General features: G+C 38.7%; 2 protein-coding genes across 4 annotated transcripts in view; one reads left to right on the top strand and one right to left on the bottom strand.

Moving 5' to 3' along the window:
- Positions 1 to 15,121, top strand: part of UFSP2 (UFM1-specific peptidase 2) — a 15,291-nt gene extending 170 nt beyond the window's left edge. Inside the window, exons 2-12 of one of the 3 annotated variants that reach the window (XM_010570017.1) lie at positions 1,788 to 1,866; positions 3,723 to 3,903; positions 3,982 to 4,048; positions 4,383 to 4,540; positions 5,342 to 5,534; positions 7,054 to 7,200; positions 7,655 to 7,819; positions 9,144 to 9,268; positions 11,363 to 11,439; positions 12,905 to 13,023; positions 14,485 to 15,121. In XM_010570017.1, coding sequence (XP_010568319.1) covers positions 1,788 to 1,866; positions 3,723 to 3,903; positions 3,982 to 4,048; positions 4,383 to 4,540; positions 5,342 to 5,534; positions 7,054 to 7,200; positions 7,655 to 7,819; positions 9,144 to 9,268; positions 11,363 to 11,439; positions 12,905 to 13,023; positions 14,485 to 14,571 — 1,398 coding nt within the window. In that variant the 3' untranslated portion in view covers positions 14,572 to 15,121. The other 2 variants (XM_010570016.1, XM_010570015.1) reach the window with 2 other exon arrangements.
- A 134-nt stretch (positions 15,122 to 15,255) lies between these two features.
- ANKRD37 (ankyrin repeat domain 37) overlaps positions 15,256 to 18,010 on the bottom strand; it is a 3,973-nt gene continuing 1,218 nt past the window's right edge. Inside the window, exons 3-6 of the mRNA XM_010570066.1 lie at positions 17,268 to 17,420; positions 16,468 to 16,559; positions 15,695 to 15,924; positions 15,256 to 15,370 (exon numbers count right to left, since the gene is read on the bottom strand). Of these exons, the coding sequence (XP_010568368.1) occupies positions 15,360 to 15,370; positions 15,695 to 15,924; positions 16,468 to 16,559; positions 17,268 to 17,420 (486 nt within the window). The 3' untranslated portion in view covers positions 15,256 to 15,359. The remainder of the gene's footprint in view (positions 15,371 to 15,694; positions 15,925 to 16,467; positions 16,560 to 17,267; positions 17,421 to 18,010) is intronic.

Here is an 18,010-nt window from a genome sequence, read left to right as displayed (position 1 = left end):
GCCGTTTCCACCCCCCAACCCGAGACGGCCGCGGGGGGCGGGGCGGTCTGCGGCGCCGCCCCGTCCTGTGGCGAGCGAGGCGGGCTGGGGGCTGGTGCCCGCCTGCGCGGTCCCGGGTGGGCGCTCCGCGGCGGCCTTCGGGCCTCCAGCCCCCGGGGGCAGCTGGCGGGGGGAGGTGTCGAGGCCCCTTGGGCGGCTCAGGGGGCGAGGCCCGCCCCTTCTGCAGGGCCCGGGCCGGCTCCCGCGCTGCCCCCCCGTCGTCCGCCCCTGGCAGCAGCCTTCCTTCCCCGTCGCCCTCGGGGACCTTGGGGCTCTCTCCCTCGGCCTGGGCGGCTCGCGTCAGGGACTCGTCGTCAGGAAGACGTCAGCATCCGCGGTGAGCCGCTGTCAAGAGGCCAGCTCCTCTCTTGCTCCTTCTGCAGAGCTCTGCTTTTCGTTCACAACGTGATTCTTGCCTTGCAATAATTCAGATAAAAAACGTCTTTCACGTCAGCCCAGGCAAACTTCTTTTTCACGTGCTGGCACTTGTGGATCCCACACTCCAAGGCCTTTTTCGTGTAGATAGCTGTGTTATCTAAAATAGTTCCCGGGTTATGCTTCAGGAACCAAAATGTTAGACATTGCAATCTTGCATTTTCGTTTCTTGGAGTAAACTTTGGCACTCCAGAATCACAGAAACCTGAAAATCCCTCACCCAAAGCTGAAAGTGTAGATGCTTACATTTTCATCAGGCATGCGTATCTTTTTTTATATTTCTGCTTAGAGAACCTCTAATGGAAAGAAAATTAGTCCTCTGTTTTGATTCTTTTATTTCATGAATAATGCTAGCATTGCACCTGGAAGTTTCCCATACTTTGTAAGCAAACAGTTATGCGGTAAGCCTCTCCAAAGGGTCTTAGTGTAATTATTCTTGCAGGTGTTTGGTGGCTTTTTTTAGAGCAATTAAGGCTGTAAAGCATTTATTTTTGTGGACTGTTAGATTGCGCAATACCCATGCTCTTCTGGGTTGTCACCTTTTGTTCCTCTCTGTACTGACACAACTGTTTTTGTAGCAATATGTTGAACTTCGCTGGGAGTTGATCTGGCTGAAAAAATTTTTCTCAGTAAAAGGGTCGTTTTCCATCTGGATGAGTTCTCTGATGAAGTTCGTGTTAAAATGTCTGCAACGGGCAGTTGTGGGGACACAGAGCAGGGACCTTGGAAGGGGGAAGAAACAGCTGGGTGGTCTCTGTGCTGGCACAAGCAGCTCTTCTGTCAAATGTGAAACTCAGCCTGGGTTCTAGAGGTTCTGTGTTGGTGTGCCTTTTTTTTTTTTTTCCTTTCCCTGAAGCTGTGATTTCCTAACCAGGATGAATGCACACTTGGAGATGTGCTTAATTACCTCTCTGCTCTAATGCTTAGAGCAGTCCTCGGTTTACTTGAACTGGAAGATGACCCATAAGATGCAAAACATGACGTTTGGACTGAAACAATGAGAAACAATGACATTTTACCCCAAATGTTTCGAAATGGTAAAAGCATAGAATTAAGACTTTCTTGTTTAGGTAGGAAATGTGTTTTAAGGGCTGTGCTTACAGCAGTACTCATGTAATTGAGGTACTGGCTCCAGCAACTATGTGCTGCTGTACCACTCGCTTCCCTGTTTATTCACTGGCCTTTCATACCCTGAGCAGCTGCAGTAATTACTGGTGTGCTTGCACACTGTGGTATCATAACAGTCAATTGTAACTTGAGAAAAAGCATGTTGAAATAGCTATTCATTTTCATTGCTTCTTTTTTCTCCTTAGGTAATTCTAGAAGCTATGGATATACTCTTTAGAATAAGAGGAGGCTTGGATCTTGCATTTCAGCTAGCAACTACTGATGGTGTGTCTATAAGACTATGATAGATTTTTTTAACATTTATATAAATAACCTTTTATTAATTAACTAGTTATTACAATGTTTATTTTATTGGTATTTCACCAGTTAAGTGCTTCTTCCCAAACCTGTGAAGATTTAAGTACAGAAAATGATATTCTTTATCTCCATTAATTTTCTGACAGTCTTTTTCCATTGTATGTTTTTTACTTTAATTTGAAGTAAAGTTTAAATTGCCATTTTTAGGTCACTTTATTTACATATTTTTCCTACTTAGGGATATGGTATTGGGATCGCTTTTCAGTTTGAATCCAAAGTTGACCCTGAAATTCTAAGCAAGCAGAGAATAACTTAATGACAATATAATCCTGCTATAACCAAATTTGTTAATAATACAGTTTTGAGATTGTGGTCCAGTCTTTCTAGAGAAATAAAGATGATGAACAAGCTAAGTAGTTACCTTACTGAATTTAGGCGGGATTGGCTACTGCAGTTCCATGTGATAACAAGGGACTAGATCATATGGCGTTAAGAGGCTCCTCTAGTCCCACGTTCTTACAGTAATGTGACGTTCGCTTCAGAAAGTCTGCTCAAGGCTATCGGTAGCCACTGAGCTATCATAGGGCCGAGTGCAGAAGGATGGTGTCTTTAGCTCAACTGTAGCTCATTCTGCATTTTAAAAGGACATGTCTTTACTAGAAACTCTGAACTCGGTGCTAGTGAACCTTGAAAAGGAACTTAGGCTCATTTCAGTTCATGATGTGGAATAGAACTGTTGAATAGTTGGCCTAATGCATAGCAACTTTTTGTGAATTGCATCCTCAGAGGAAGGCTATTTATTTGACTTTGTTTACAGTGTAGTGAATTTCAATGACAGTGAAGCAGAGTGATATTCAGATTGTCCATGTGCATGATATTCACACCTGTTGGTGTGTAAATATGGCAGACGACTCCTTTTGAAGGCAGTGAGGCTTTTCTTTTGGAGGAGTTTTGTTTGATTTTTCCAATACTGTAGTTTTTACAGACTTCTAGTGCAAAAGTCAACTAATAGTGGCCAAATCTAAGTTAATACATTACAGAAATACAATTCAGCTTAGTCTTTAATAGCTCATTACACTTTGTGTAACTTGTTGCATTCTAAGTAACGTTTTTTAATCTCCTCAGTAAGGAAAACAATGTTGGTAATGTGTAAAAGTTGCTCTGTCATATCCAGTATTGGCTCACGTTGTAAGGAGTGGGTGAAACTTAAGAACTCAAGTCAAGCTCTGACAGACAACTGTCTATACCGGTAATAAAGATTCAGGCTGACCAGGGTGTGGCTGACAGTTACAGGTTTATGTTGGCCAAAATTTGGTCTGCAGCTGGAGAGAGGAGGCCCTGCTTTTCCAAAAATTTAGTATATTTTTGGTTTGTATTACTGAATAATGATATTGATCCGAAACACATGACTGGGATTGAATCTTTCCAGGATTTACTCAAAAGACTAAATAAAACCTTATGTAGAAGTTTGTCTGTACATAGAAGTTCGTTTGCAACTGTAGGCTTGGTTAAGAGTTATTGATGTGAGAATCGACTACAGTGTAGGTTATTCTTCTGTAATTCATGCAGCTCTTCGTATTTGACAGCATTTGAGAGAAACAGTACACTTATGTTCAGGCAGGTATGAATGTGAATGTTTGAGACAGACCTGCTAAGCGAAATCTCATCTCAGTTTCTCTTTACATAGCCATTTTTCTGATCATAACAGCACTTACGTTTTTATTCCAAGTCAAAACATATAAATTTTTTTAAAATGTATGTCCAGCAGCTATAACGAAAGTGAGGGAATTTTCTAGGCTAATTGTATTCTTATTGTGTTTCAGAGGCATCAACAAAAAAGGCATTAGGATATGTTTTCAGTGATCTTGCAAACAAACTGTCCTCAGATGTTCTTGTATTAAGAATTTGCCACAGTTCAGTCTATGTGTGGCCTAACAGTGGTATGAACACTGTTCCAGAGCTGACTGATGATTCTGCCTGTAAGGAGATAAGACGATTTATACAGTGAGTATATTTAATTTATATTTTTTATAATAGATTAATTTCATATTACAGAAATTTCTCTTTCTGTTGATTCTTCAGATTTGATCAAGATGATGAGACCAAACGAAAGCTTGGCAAAAAAAAGGATAAAAAGTTACAAGATACGGTATGTGTCTCGCCACACTAATAAATTATATCAGACAACCTATCATTTAAACATTTTTAGATCTGCCCTCCCTAGGCTTTTCTATACACAGTCAGACATTGACATGACTCAAAAGTATCCTTTTAAAGTCATTGAGACTCAGCGTGAATGCAGGGATCCATCTACAGTAGATCAGCACGTAGAAGTTTGTTTTTAAGATTACAAGTTTTGGGGGTTTTTTTTAACCCCAAGTATTTCATTACTGAGTTTGATACTAAATATCTACAATGTTACTTTTGCCTTTTTGGTGCATGTGGTGTTGGAGATGTAATATTGGTGTCTTTATTCTCTACAGCAGCAGATAGTCAATATAGACCTCATGTTGGAAATGACATCTTCATTAGCTGCTTTGACTCCAGTCATTGAAAAGGAAAATAAGGAACACCACTACATAAATATGACATTACCAGTTGACGTTGTTGTATCTGTTTCTCCAGAAGAAACATGGGGAAAGTAAGTGTTATCCTAAGCTTGTAATTTTTCAACTTCGTTTCTGCTTTTTCTTGAAATAATGAAGTAAAGCTATATGATTAATCAGTTTAATGAAGTAGCATGTAGTATTTTTGTAATGGAAATTAACTGTGTAAAAAAAGCTGCTGTAGACAGCTGTTAGCTTTAATAATCTTGAAAAACAATCTTTTTGCTATCTACAAAAAATTCAGTTTATCAGTGTCTGATAAATTGATAACTCGTAACCATTGCTTAGCAAGAAATTGAGAAAGTCAGGAAAATGTTCTAAAAATTCTTGTAAGTATGTGAGTGTGTATAAAAGTAAGAGTTGGAGTGTATTTGATGAGTCTGTAATCTCAGTACTACGTTAGGGGCTGCAGCTGGCTAGGTGAAGGTGGAAAACATTAGAGTCTTCCTCTGTAATTTTTCCTTGCATTTTTTCCATAGGATTCGACTCTGAAGGATGCTAAATGGGGTGGATAAAATGCAAACAACCCCATATAGTCATATATGTAACTTTTATTTCAGCAAATGCTCATAATGGTTGTGTTTCTGATATAAGACCAGGGTACCTCCACTTCGGAGGGTTGAATCACTAGGGAGTAGTTTCTGTGTGCAAACATGCTTTGAGTAAAGCATGGTGAGGTTCTGTCCTTCTCTGTGAGAGTGGAAGCATGGAAGTAGTAAGTTCATCAGACCAGGTGCAAATATGCATATAAGTATTGTATAACTATCAGAGCTATGAGAGAAAATGACCTACCATCACTGTTCTGCTTTTAAAATATTCTTCCTTATACTTTGCAGGGTACAAAATCTCCTGGTGAAAGCAATTCACAGGCAATTAACTGACATGGAAAGATGTATCATGAAATATATGAAGGGAACATCAATTGTGGTACCAGAACAATTTCATTTCATGTTACCAGGAAAAAATCACCTTGCAACAATCTCGTATCCTACAGGTATTTCAGATGATCAGCTGGAAAGTTACAGAAAGGTAAAGCCAACAAATACTAACAGAACCTGATTTTTTTTTATTATTATTATTATTGTTATTGTAACTGAAGCATTGGTAAAGCTTTTCATTTAGGTAACGTAGAATAAATACTAACAGATACTGCTATTTTTAAAATTTATTTCTATTATAACTGAAGCAGTATACTGAATGTGGAAGCTTGATTTATTAGAAGTTATTTTACAAAATGTGCCAAATCTCATTTTTGCAAGGGGACAATAGAAACTTTAAAACTACATAGGATTTGGTTTAGATAGGTTTTATCTAAATTACACTTCTGGTACTGTATTCTTGGAATTTCTCCACTTCCGTGGTGGAATATCAGATTACTTCTAGTGTGTTATTGCTCTCGGGCTTTAACACGTGCCCTGAAAGGGCTAGGGTTGGGGTTTTTTGTTTGTTTTGGGTTCTTTCTTGGGGTTATGTGTTGTTGGGCTTTTTTGTTTGTTTGTTTTGGGGAGGCTGCTTTTTGTGGCTCACAGGTGACCAGCGTTAGCTAGCTTGTTTGGTTTTTGCCTTCTGGGTTGGCACATCTAGAAAAAGGAAAATGGATGAGGTGGGAAAATGTTCTGATGTGGCAGTCCTTTCAGATTGAGATGTGTACCTGGCAGATACCGGTTCAGGTCACACAGTTACACATACTGAGAGTGGGGAAAGAATCTTCTGCTGCCTTAGAGGTGTAGAAGCTGTGGGGATTTTTCATTTTCTTCTTCTGTGTGAAACATTACTGGGTATACAAAACCTAATCAGTTCCTTGCATTTGCAGAGGCCTCAGGCACTGATGGCACATTAAGTCTTTACTGCTCTCTGTCTTCTGTTCACTCTTATCCGCTGATTGCAAAGTGTTCCGGTGGCTAATGTAGTTGGGTTCAGTGTTGGGTCATCTGCGTAAAATGTATTACCTGCGTTACATGCATTATCCTAGATTATCTCATCATTCCTTTCACTCTTAAGCTTTGTGAAATAAGACAATATATCTCTTTAAATGTGGCTGCTGTGTTGTAAACAGTGCTTAAGAGATTTAAAAATAGACTGAACCTGCTTAAACCATAAGCTCAGTATCTTTACTTTGTCTCAGTATGTGGTATTTGTATGTCTTCAATATTAGTTAAGATTATAATTCAGAGTGTGTGTATCTGTACTACTACATAGATAAAACAGTAATCCTTTTTTATTATGGTGTATTTTATCATACTTTCATAACACACTTGTCACTCATGGTATCGTCAGCGGGGCTCCAGCGGCAGGCATTATGTAACAGGCCCACGTGAAATAGTGGGTCCTTTAGATAGGAGGTAAGCCTGCATGAGCTTCCTTTGAGAGGTGAGATCTAGTAGTAAATATATATGCTGAATATTTAATTAAGCAGATTTTAATATATTAATTTTGCTAAACTGTGCTGTTAAAATTGTTTATGTCTCTATTGTTACATACAATGTGATGTTTCTTTTAACCCAAAATTTGAATTGTGCTCTTTATTTTTATTTGAACTTGCATGTAGGAATTGCATGGGTTGTTCAATCTGCCTTGTGACAGACCATATTTCAAGAGAGCAAATGCTTACCATTTTCCAGATGAACCATATAAAGACGGATATCTCAGAAATCCACATTTGCATCTTAATTCACCTGGTACAGAGTCTGGTATGGTAAGTTTAAATTGAAACACTTGTAAGAAAGTACTTTTTATTTTAGCTGAGATTTGTTATTAAAAGAAGTAATTTAGATAGTCAGTATTGTATAGATGACAAAGCAAAGCAACTGACTTGGCCTTTTAAACAAAAGGGCTTCTCTGCACAAAATGGTATTGCTTTGGTTATATTTGTCCCAAAGAAATTGCATTTTCTTGGAAAAGGATGTACACATTTTTTGCATGTATTTTAAAAGTTTCTCAGAACCAGGACAAGAAACTGAAACTATGAACAGAGGTGTTGAGGAGACAAAAACAGGAGTAACCATGTATCAATAACAACCATTCAATTCTTCCAAAGATTCGCAGTCCCCAGCTGAAAGCTTTTACAGTGCAAGTGACAAGACATATGACTTCTCTGAAAATTGATGCAAGTGTGATCAAATTCATTTGTATTATCTCTTTCTGTGCAGATTTATTTAGTATATGGTGTATATAGTTATCACCACTATATGCAGGATCGGATTGATGACAGTGGTTGGGGCTGTGCCTATCGGTCTTTGCAGACAATCTGTTCTTGGTTCAAGCACCAAGGTTACATTGATAGACCTATACCAACACACAAGGAAATTCAACAGGTACAGAACATTTAAGCAGATTATTTTATGTGTGTTTCTGTAGATTATTTTTAAAATCTCAAATTCATATATTTTAGACTTTTTGGATCTGTGTGATATTTTTCTCTCTTAAATCGAACTGTAGTAGTTCTAAATTATTATTTTTAACAAGTTTTATTATAGGAGATATGTTTCCAAATGTTTATCAGTGGCAGGTGACACTATGTGTACAAATGAGACTCATTAAAATAGTCTTCTAAATACTTTCTTGGATTAATGTTCTATTAGAAGCTCAAATTATGACACTTTCACTGTTTTTGCCAAATGAAAGGAAACAAAGAAACCAATGTGTCATACTAAAATCAGTTTTAAAACTGACTTTTGTATTCAGTGACAGCTGAATTAGTCCCCAGATGCTATGCTATGCTGCCTTTTGCAACTTTGTCTTTGAGAGTAGTGGCCTTTTTCTGGTTTTTGAACTATCCTTCGCTTCTTTTTCTATTGTGAATTCCAATGCATACCTGAATATGTTTGTTTCTGTTAACAGCACTAAATAAAAACTGTGGGCTTGGGTAGCTAATATTGTATGCCTAGCAAGAAACACTGCAATTATCTTCAGTCTTCTAAAAAGTTCTTTGCGTTATATTTATTTACTGAACATTTTTGGCAAAGTTTGATTCAGTCCATAAGACAACTTTCATCATACCTAACAGGGATGTGAGCACTAAAACTGCATTTCCTGAACATGTCTCAGTCCACACCTAAACCTAAAAGCAACTGAAGTCCATGCACTCCTGTAGTATTTTTAGACATCTAGAAGAGGCACTAGCCTTCAGGAGACTTTGTGGGCTTTGTATCCTGAGCTGAAAATGCCCCTCTGAAGTGCTGCATGTAACGTATAAGCCTCAGAATGGAGAAGAGTTTAAAATAAAGCACAACCTTTGCTGTATTTCAGTGGCCTCTTCCTCAGAGCACTATTTTATGGATCCTTTTCTGAGATGCTTTGAATGGGAATCCAGGTACATCAGCCTGCGAAGTGGCTTCTGCAGTACGAGTGGTACACTCCATTATTAGACAGCTTGGTGCTCACCACCCCAGCAAGTCTGCCTGCGGACCTGGGGTTATATTCTGTGCTTATAGGCACTGTTCTGTATTAGTTTTCAAGTGACGTTTCCAAAACAGAACTGCAATGAATGAATTCAACATCCGTTTGTCTGTTTTTGACTGGCTAGGTTCAAAATACATTCCCATATATATAAACCAACTTTGTTCACAATAAGTGGTGGAATTGCCTACTATGTGTTGTTGACGGTTGTTTTTCTTCTTCATCGTGATGTTGCAAAAGGCACTGGTTGATGCTGGAGACAAGCCGGCAGCATTTGTTGGGTCACACCAATGGATTGGTTCGATTGAGGTACAGCTTGTTTTGAACCAGCTTTTTGGAATAACATCAAAAATATTATTTGTCAGGTAAGAATCAATATCTGTTTAATAGCTCAGTAATTATTAAAAAGACTCAATGCCTTAAAATGCAAATTACAATACATGGGAGAATAGGGGTAATAAAATGGATAATAAATCTTCTAAGGGTTCCTTTTTCATAAAACCTGTATTCCTGCCTTTGGTTGTGCTAAGTACTTACAGATGAAGGCATTGCTGATTTTCTTGGGGGCTTTGGGTTCCAGTTTGGAGTTGCTGTAAATTGCCTAATGATATGCAAATTGATGTGGAATTCAGGCTATTCCTTTGCACCACAAACATAATTTTTGAAGCAGGCACACAGTCTGGCAGTCACAATGAACTGAAAGCACATTGACAGTAAATCATTACTTCATCCACAGAGCTAACCTGTCAGTTCAGGATTGAGGCAAATTGCTGAGCAGCCTGGAAATAGTTTTCTCTTTTCTGGGTTTGTGTGACAGATAAAACAAGGGATTTGTTTCTGTTCTGGCAATCTGACACTCTCATACACAATAAAGAACCCAACAAATATATTTGGGAGAAAAAGAATGATGTTCAGCATTTATTAGAAGTTAAATTACTGGATTTTTATCATTTAGGCAGCACTAAGCAGACTAACAAATCCCTGAATGTTTTGTGATTAAATACAATCATGAAATAAAGAAGATATACTAACTTAGCGTTTATGAAAATTCTAGTCAAAGTACTACTCAGAGTAAATTCTACTGTAGATATTCTAAAAGAGCAGGTGACCATGGTGATGGTGATCCTTAACGGTAGGAAAATAGTTCAGTTCTTCAATATTTTGTAAAGCTTTATGCAGCCAATTTTAATCTTTTTTTGTTCCAGAGCTTATATTTGCAGATGATCTACCTATTATTTATAGCAGCTGTGACAGGCTCTGCCAGTATGAAGGTTTTTATTCCTGCACATAAGAATATAGAGTAGATGCCTTTGTGAACTTGGTAGAATTGCTCATAGTGCTGTTACAAGGGAGCACCAGTGTTTTTCAAGATTATGAAAAGCCAACATCACTACCATGTTGAGAAGAAGAAATGTCATGCATATCTTTCAGCTGGTCACTAGCAGGGGATAGCATTTTTGTCTTGGGCTTATTTCCAGCTAGCACCTCTAACTCTTTATGGAAATAACACTTCACAGCTGCACCAGCAGCACTAGTACTGAATCCATTATTGTAAATGCACCATTTCCCAGAGTTCCAGTTTTGTATTCTGTCTGCATTTAATCCATCTCTTCAGGAACGTGAGAAGCAGGCACACAAGCTTTCTTTGGGTTTTCAAAAGGTTAACCACTATATATGAAGAAATATAAAGACAAGCTGTTAAAAATATCTGTATTAATTTCCTTGCCTAGTTTCTGTCACCACTTTTGGGAGTACTGTCAGTCTTCTAAGGGGAATACGAGTCTCCATCAGACATACGTCTTCAGCTCCAAATCCTGGAGTGCGTGCATGTATTAGGAGCGTGCCTTTTTCTTCCATGCAGACTTCTTTTGTCTGGGGCTGGTCCCCATAGTTGAAAAGGAAAGCAGAGAGTTTATAACAAAGCTTAGTTCAGTGTTGCTTTGAACAGATTACTAATGTTATTTGAGATTTGATTTTTAAGGCCAACTCTGGTATGCGTACTGCAATTGCTTGTGCAATTACAGTGGAAACCTGTCTTAAGAGAAGTCATTATAAACACCTTTATCAACACCTTATTTTTGTTGTTTCTGATGAAGTTCTGTTACTTCAGACTTCCCCTTGCTGACAGATGTAGCCAGTCTGTTTTTTCAGACGCTTGAAGGGACCCACTGGGGTTTACCAGCTGTCCCCACTGTGGGAGACAAGCAGCAGACATGTTATAGAAGCTGGGTGACTCCAGGCACTCAAGCGGCAACTAGGCTTACAGCAGATTCTTTGGTCCAACCAGAATCTGTAAGTTGTGTTAAAAAAACTTTTTTTCAGATTGTCCCAGGATGTTTACACAGGAAAAGTCTAAGCCACTTTCTAATCAGTTACCTATGTAGTTAACCGGTATCATGGATAATTAGAGAATTAAGCCTAGTGAGGATTTCAAATCTATTGTTGTTTTTCTTACCTAGCCAGGGTTCTGAACTAGCATTGCAGGGAAGAGAGCTTGCTAATCATTTCAAGACTGAAGGAACTCCAGTTATGATTGGTAAGTGCTCAAGTATTGAAGAATGCCAATGACAGTGCATGGCCTCCCTATGCTGAATTTCATCTCAATTAAAAACTCGTTCAGTTTATTGTGCAAGAGTTAATCAAAACTCTAGATGAATTAAAAATTATGCTTTTCCCAACAGAGCCTGGAAAACAATGAAATTTAGTCTGGCTGGTATCTTTTCACTCAGTATTTCTCCCAAGCTCAGTATAAAACCTGGTAACAAAAGTCAATCTGAATGGTGTTCTTCAAAACTGCTGTTAAAGTCAGAACTTGAGAACTGAGTTCATACAGTTCCCCAAAATTTCCCATGACAGAAGAGTAGTGTTTATCTGGCTTTGAAGAGAAGGGTATCATCCCAGTTCTTTTTAAGACCAGTTTTAATAACATGAAGTGTTGGTAACATAAGAAATGCCATTCGTAACAGTGCTGTAACTTTAATTGAACTATTTCCAAGACAGTTATGGCTTAGAAAATGAAGAATATTGAATATATGGTTTTCAGCTTTAACAAGATTTTAATTTTAGCAGTTCTTGCAATCTGGATTTAGCACTCCATAAAGACAGTGTTACTGTCTCAAAAAGTCTAGATTTTGGTATGAAATATTTTTGGCCTTTCAGCAGCCTTTTTGTCTGAATTTCAAGAATTTAGAATCCTAGATTGAAAAATCTTTTAGTCTGTAACTTATCCTTCCCTGTAATGCTTTCTTGTAGGTTGGTTTAATTGTTGTTGTTGTTGTTGGAGGGGCGGAGGTTGGCTTTTTGGTGTGGGTTTTGGTGATTTTTTTTTTTTTTTTCCACTTGTGTTCTTTTGGGGTTTTTGCGATTCCTATCTGTTGTGTGGAGTCATTACTACAGTATCCCAAGGACATAAACTCCTCATGCTATCTGAAAGAAACATGCAAGAGTTGACCTGTAGCCAGCTCATCAAAATATCCCCTTTCCCTGTTTGCAGGCTAGAGAAAGGGGAGTTAGAAATTACTACTCTGCCCCTAATATCCATTGATGGAACTTAGTAGAAAACAGCAGATAATCCTTATCCAGAAATTCTGATTTCTGTTCTAATTTTAGTCCTTTTACAACCAGGAAGTTTTCCAGATCCCTTTTCTACAGTTAAGTTTCTTTAAAGAAAGAGTGAGCAAAACAGATGTTTGAAATATTCTTGACTTCATGTGGTGGAATTGTTGAGGATTTAACCCGCCTTGCTGACGTGGAAGAACTTTGGAAAGTAAATTCTCTAGTTGTAGTAAGTAAAGTAAAATAAGTAATCTTCCCTAGTTGTAGTAAAGATATGTTGTTTAATAATGTAAAGAATCTTATGTAGGACAGCTTCAGAATCATTTTGATAACCAAGCTAATCTGTTAATAGAAAGTGTTGATATACTTTTACTTGGCTAAATGTGCAAGCCTAAATCTCAATGAAAAACTTTTAGCAATTTGTGTTCCTCCTGTTTTAGGTGGAGGTGTTTTGGCTCACACAATATTAGGAGTGGCTTGGAATGAGATTACAGGGCACATAAAATATTTGATTCTAGACCCACATTACACTGGAGGAGAAGATCTGCATGTTATTTTGGAAAAGGTGAGGCTTGATGTACATATATATATATATATACACACATATGTATGTATATATGTATATTTTGGCATTAAACAAATAATGTACAGCCAAATACAAATTGGCCATTCTATGGCATCTCCATTCCTTACGGAGGCAGTGCAGATCCCAGTTAACCTGCATATATGCTACTCTACTGTTAGCTTCTGAAACTTGTTGTCGTTAGAGAAGATATATTGGGTCAGCAACCACATAAAGTTGTTATAGTACAAAGAAATGTTCTTCACTGTCTCTGAATTAAACCATCTCCCCTTTTACCCAGTAGTATATACAATAAATGTGTTTGGTATTTTGAATGGAACAGAAAAATCTGTTCAGCCTGTAAAATGTTGTTAATGAAGCAGAGAAGATAACCATTTATTTAAAATGTAAATTTTATTTTTTTAAAATCCAACACTAGCCATTCTCAGATCAGGCCTTGAACTAAGTTTAAAGGGCAGGTACTGAGCTGTTTTGAAAAACTGGGAAAACTCTAAAGCACTAAAGGATATGTACTGTTATATCCATATTTAAAGCTACTAAAAGGGATGACACAGCACGTTACAAAACAGTAAACATATAGTGTCAGAAATGTAAACTCTGGCTAAATCATCCTACATGTGTTAAGTAATCAGTTTCTTTTCTGTTCTTCGTGTTAAGTTGCAAATAGCAACTTTTATTTTGTATCTTTATTTGACACCCTTGGGTTGGGCCCAACTAGAAGAGCTGTTGAAGAAACATTTTGCTAGCCCTATAATGATTAAAGCTTGAAATGAGTACAGAAAGTAAGTTACTTCCAACAAACATGTAGAACCAAAGGCTGTTACAGCTACAAGGTGCTCAGGAATGGTCCAGGAGGATAAAATGTGTGCAGAACCCCCTTTCCTCACCCAAAGTGGTAGGGTAGGGGAGGAATTGAGGTGGACTGAAAGTTTGTAGCTCTTTTCAAAAGCACCTCATATACTTATGTAGTACTCTGCCATCTTAAGAGCTTTGTTTTGACTGTTTTTCTGCTAAATCATGATCAACAGCACACCTTCTGATATTAAGAACTTTGCCTCTGAAATATCAACTATTACTAAAGAGGGCAAGCATTCAAGACAAGAGAAATGGAAACTGCGAGAATGATAAGAGTTTCAGAATAATATTAGTCTCTCTGTAGCAGCAGCAGGGATGGAGGGGGGAGATGCTACTGTTTTGGAAGTGAGCTAGGGTGGGGAGGGAGGAAGGAGGAGAGAGAGACTTTGCAAAGTGTTTTCTATTAATGTGTTTCCAGGCATGTAGAGAACTTTCTGAAAATTGTGTGTTGTTGCATTCTATAGATATTTGAAAATAATTCATACAGCTTAGATTAAAATTAGTAAAATAAAATAGATCCAATAGTAGTAGATAGGAAAAACAGAATTCTTAGTAGATTTAAATGCTGTCTTGCTTTTTCTTGGACAGGGCTGGTGTGGATGGAAGGGCCCAGAGTTTTGGAACAAGGATGCCTATTATAATCTATGCCTACCTCAACGACCAAAAACTATTTAAATTCCACTGTTATGCTGGAACATGTTAAGACAGAATACTAGCTGATCTAGATATAACTGTCTTGTTATTTATCAAAATAATGCTTTAAGTCAATCAAAACCCAGCTGAAATAGAAATGTTGCTTCAAGTAATTTAAATTAAGAAATATTTTTTTTAATGAAACCTCTAAAAATACGAGTTGTCTGATATGAACTGTATTTCTTACAAATACATTTATTAGGTAATGAATATGCTCTTCTTTCAGCTAGGACAACTTTATGTTTATACAGCATTTTTTGTTATGCTAAAATCTTTACGGATTTTTATTTTATGCCCAGTCCTTTTATTTTATGGAATTCTTTCTTGCCCAAAAGATGAACTGTCCTTTACCTTCAGGTTCCATATAGCCAGCTGTCTTGTCCACTATGAATCTGTTCAAAGGCATTGTTTGCTGCTGGTACTGTTGATAACAGCATTGTAGAAGGGGAGTGGGAGAAAAATGGCTATATGTATGGAATTTTATGAACTTTGTGTAAATACAAGAACAGAATAAAATGTGAGTGAATTGTTGTATGCTCATTTGTTTATAGCTGTATGAATACAACTATTCTAGGAAGAAAAAAAAAAAACAACACAAAAAAAACCACAGCAGAGCAGTCTTCTGTAAGAAGTAAAAGTTAACGAGCTTTCCTCCTTCTCAGAAGGAGACAGTGTACCACCATACGCATCTGGCTGCTCAATGCATAGTCCAGTCATGCTTCTTCAGACTTTGGATTCCCCTTGATTTCATTTTGGGATTACAAGCTTTTTCATTTGTCAGCTAGGAGACAAGATCCATCTTATCAACAAATAAGAGTAAGTCTGTAACTACTCCATCAGTAAAAGTACCTATGATTCCCCCCCCCCCCCATCCCACCATGTTAAAGTAGCCTTTTCAGTGGCAGTCTCCATGCACTACCCATTTTTGGCAAGACCGCAACCTTAAGTACGTATGCAAGTTGATCCTTACTAGCAGGCTTCTACATCCAACTGCTATGTATCTAACACCAACTTTATTTACTTAAATGCTGGAAGCATTAAAAAAAAAAAAAAAACAAAAAAAAACAAATACTCTGAATTGTAGTAAGCCAACAGTATTACACACCGTCCGATCTTCTCCTCTTCCTGCTTATGGATCTGTTGGTTTCACTTTCTTGGTTCTGTGCAGCTGGATTCTCTCTCAGCAAGCCATGTTTGTCACTTAGGGAGTAGCCAGACTGTCCTTTCAGTTTCATTGTCTGTGTGTGCTGAATTGTTGTGAGGAACTTGGCACATTCCAGAAACCCATAAGCCAGTGCAAGGTCTGCTGCTGTTTGTCCGCTGTTGTTGCACAAGCTGAAACACAGAATTAACAATAACCATTCAATTAAATTGGAATATATATTATGAGCAAGCACTGATCAAGATTAATTAACTGGTAACTTTAGACAGAGGTATAAAAATAAGTACAGAGAATCAATACTAAAAAGGCTTGTCAAGGGTAGCATGGGGCTCTACTCATACAGAGGGCTGGTATTAAATGCAACAAGGAATAATTATTTTAAAATACATTTGTCATCAGGCTATGACTGGCTTAGCGTATCAGAAAGGCAAGAGGAAGGTGAGCACAGCATTAGTCAGAATGGAAAGCTAACAAGGAGAACTTATGATCAGGAATACTCTCTTAGCAGTTACTATAGAGGTCTCTAATGTGGAACTAAACAGCATATGGTCTATGCTACTTTGGTGTATATAGCAGTTTTTAATACTGCTCTTATGACTATAGTCATGCTGTATTTACAGTCTTAGCATGCGCACTCTGAACAAGAAGAAGTGCTGTGTAAAATACATGTATCCTTTGATACTGTTACTGAAATGACTAAATGTAGCTCAACTTACTCAATTTTGGCATCACCAGCAACAAGGAGAGCAAGACATTCCAAACTCCCAACTTTTGCTGCTTTATGAATCGGGGCTTCCCCAAGGCAATCCTGAAAACACAATTTATATATAGCAGTCATTTGAAGGAGGGGGAATAGGATGAAGCTATCTTGTTCTCTAACATGACTGTTTATGGAGAGTTACTCTGTATACCAGTCTGTTGCGAGTTGAGAGATCAAAGGAATATAGCCAGTAAAGTGTACTCGGTAACTGCCATTAAATGGTTACTGCATTCATGACAGTGAAGTAGAAATACTGTCCCATGCAATACTTGTTGTTTAACCTTTACCTTCTAAAAGATTATTTACCCAGAATACACTCTACGCTGATTAACAGCATCTTTTGGCACCATTCAGGGATTGCTGTGACCAACAGCTTGCTGCTACCAGCTCAGAGGTATAAGCAAATTAAACTTTGCAGCTAGAGGAATGAATCCTTATGTTTACGGGAAGCAGGGGCAAAATTTCAGAGGAAAAAGGAATATCCATTTGTGTAAAAGAATTAAGTTTTGACATCCGCATGCAGCACTGTAAGTGTGTGAAAACCGCATTATACGTAGCAAATGAAATTGATAACGCAATATAGACAGGACTTCTGGTTCACGCTAGAATAAAGTTACTGTAAAATAAGCAACGCCAGATACCTCGTGCTGTGCATATAAAACCTCTCCTAGATAAAAAAAATACATAAATAATATAAATTGGATTTACTGACATGCCAGATTAGAAGTGGAAGAAACAAAATTTATGCATTTTTACCTGTTGGTTCAAATTCGCTCCTGTCTGCAGTTGCCAAAGTAGGAAAAAAGCTTCACCGCCACAAGCAGCCAAGTGAGCTGGAGACTGACCAAAGGCATCTGCAGGTGCGTTCACACTGGTTCCTGCCTCAAACAGATTGCTGAAACTACCAGACTAAAATAAACAAGATTAAAAAAAAAAAAGAGAGAGAAGAGCACGATGTTATTGCCAGTCTAAGCCACGGCAGGTCTAAGAACGCTGCACCACAGCAGCAAACATTCCCCCCGCAAATCATCGGACCTTCGTGTTCCTTGAGGCTGCCCTTTTCAACGAAGCACGCCAAGCGTGGCTTCTTTTGGCTTTTAATCTCTTAACCAGAAGTACCGACCGACATCGGCAGCGCCCCAACGCATCTAGCAGCAACTAACTCCAGGCAAACTCCGCTTGCTAACAGCTCCGTAGCCGGGCTCCCGGTAAGACAGAACCGACCTTGCCCACGCCTCACCTCTGAACTGCAGTCCAGCATCAACATTGCCGCCCTTCGGCTGAGGGCGCCCGGCTCTCCGGGCTGCGGGCTGGCCGAGGCAGCGGGGCCCGGCACGAAGCTCTCCCTACCCCGCGCCTCCCGCGCCGCGACCCACCGGCAGACCCCGCCCGCAGCCCCGCCCACTGCCGGGAGCCGGCTGCGGCACGTACGCAAACACGAGCACATGGGCGGGAAGCCGCCCGGCGGGCCCTGACTGGCCGCCCCGGGGCCACCGCCC

Source organism: Haliaeetus leucocephalus, unplaced genomic scaffold, assembly GCF_000737465.1.
Source record: "Haliaeetus leucocephalus isolate CR32 unplaced genomic scaffold, Haliaeetus_leucocephalus-4.0 Scaffold284, whole genome shotgun sequence".
NCBI classification, from domain to species: Eukaryota; Metazoa; Chordata; class Aves; order Accipitriformes; family Accipitridae; genus Haliaeetus; species Haliaeetus leucocephalus.
The sequence above is the reverse complement of the archived record's forward strand: the minus strand, read 5'-3'. Positions and strand labels throughout refer to the sequence as shown.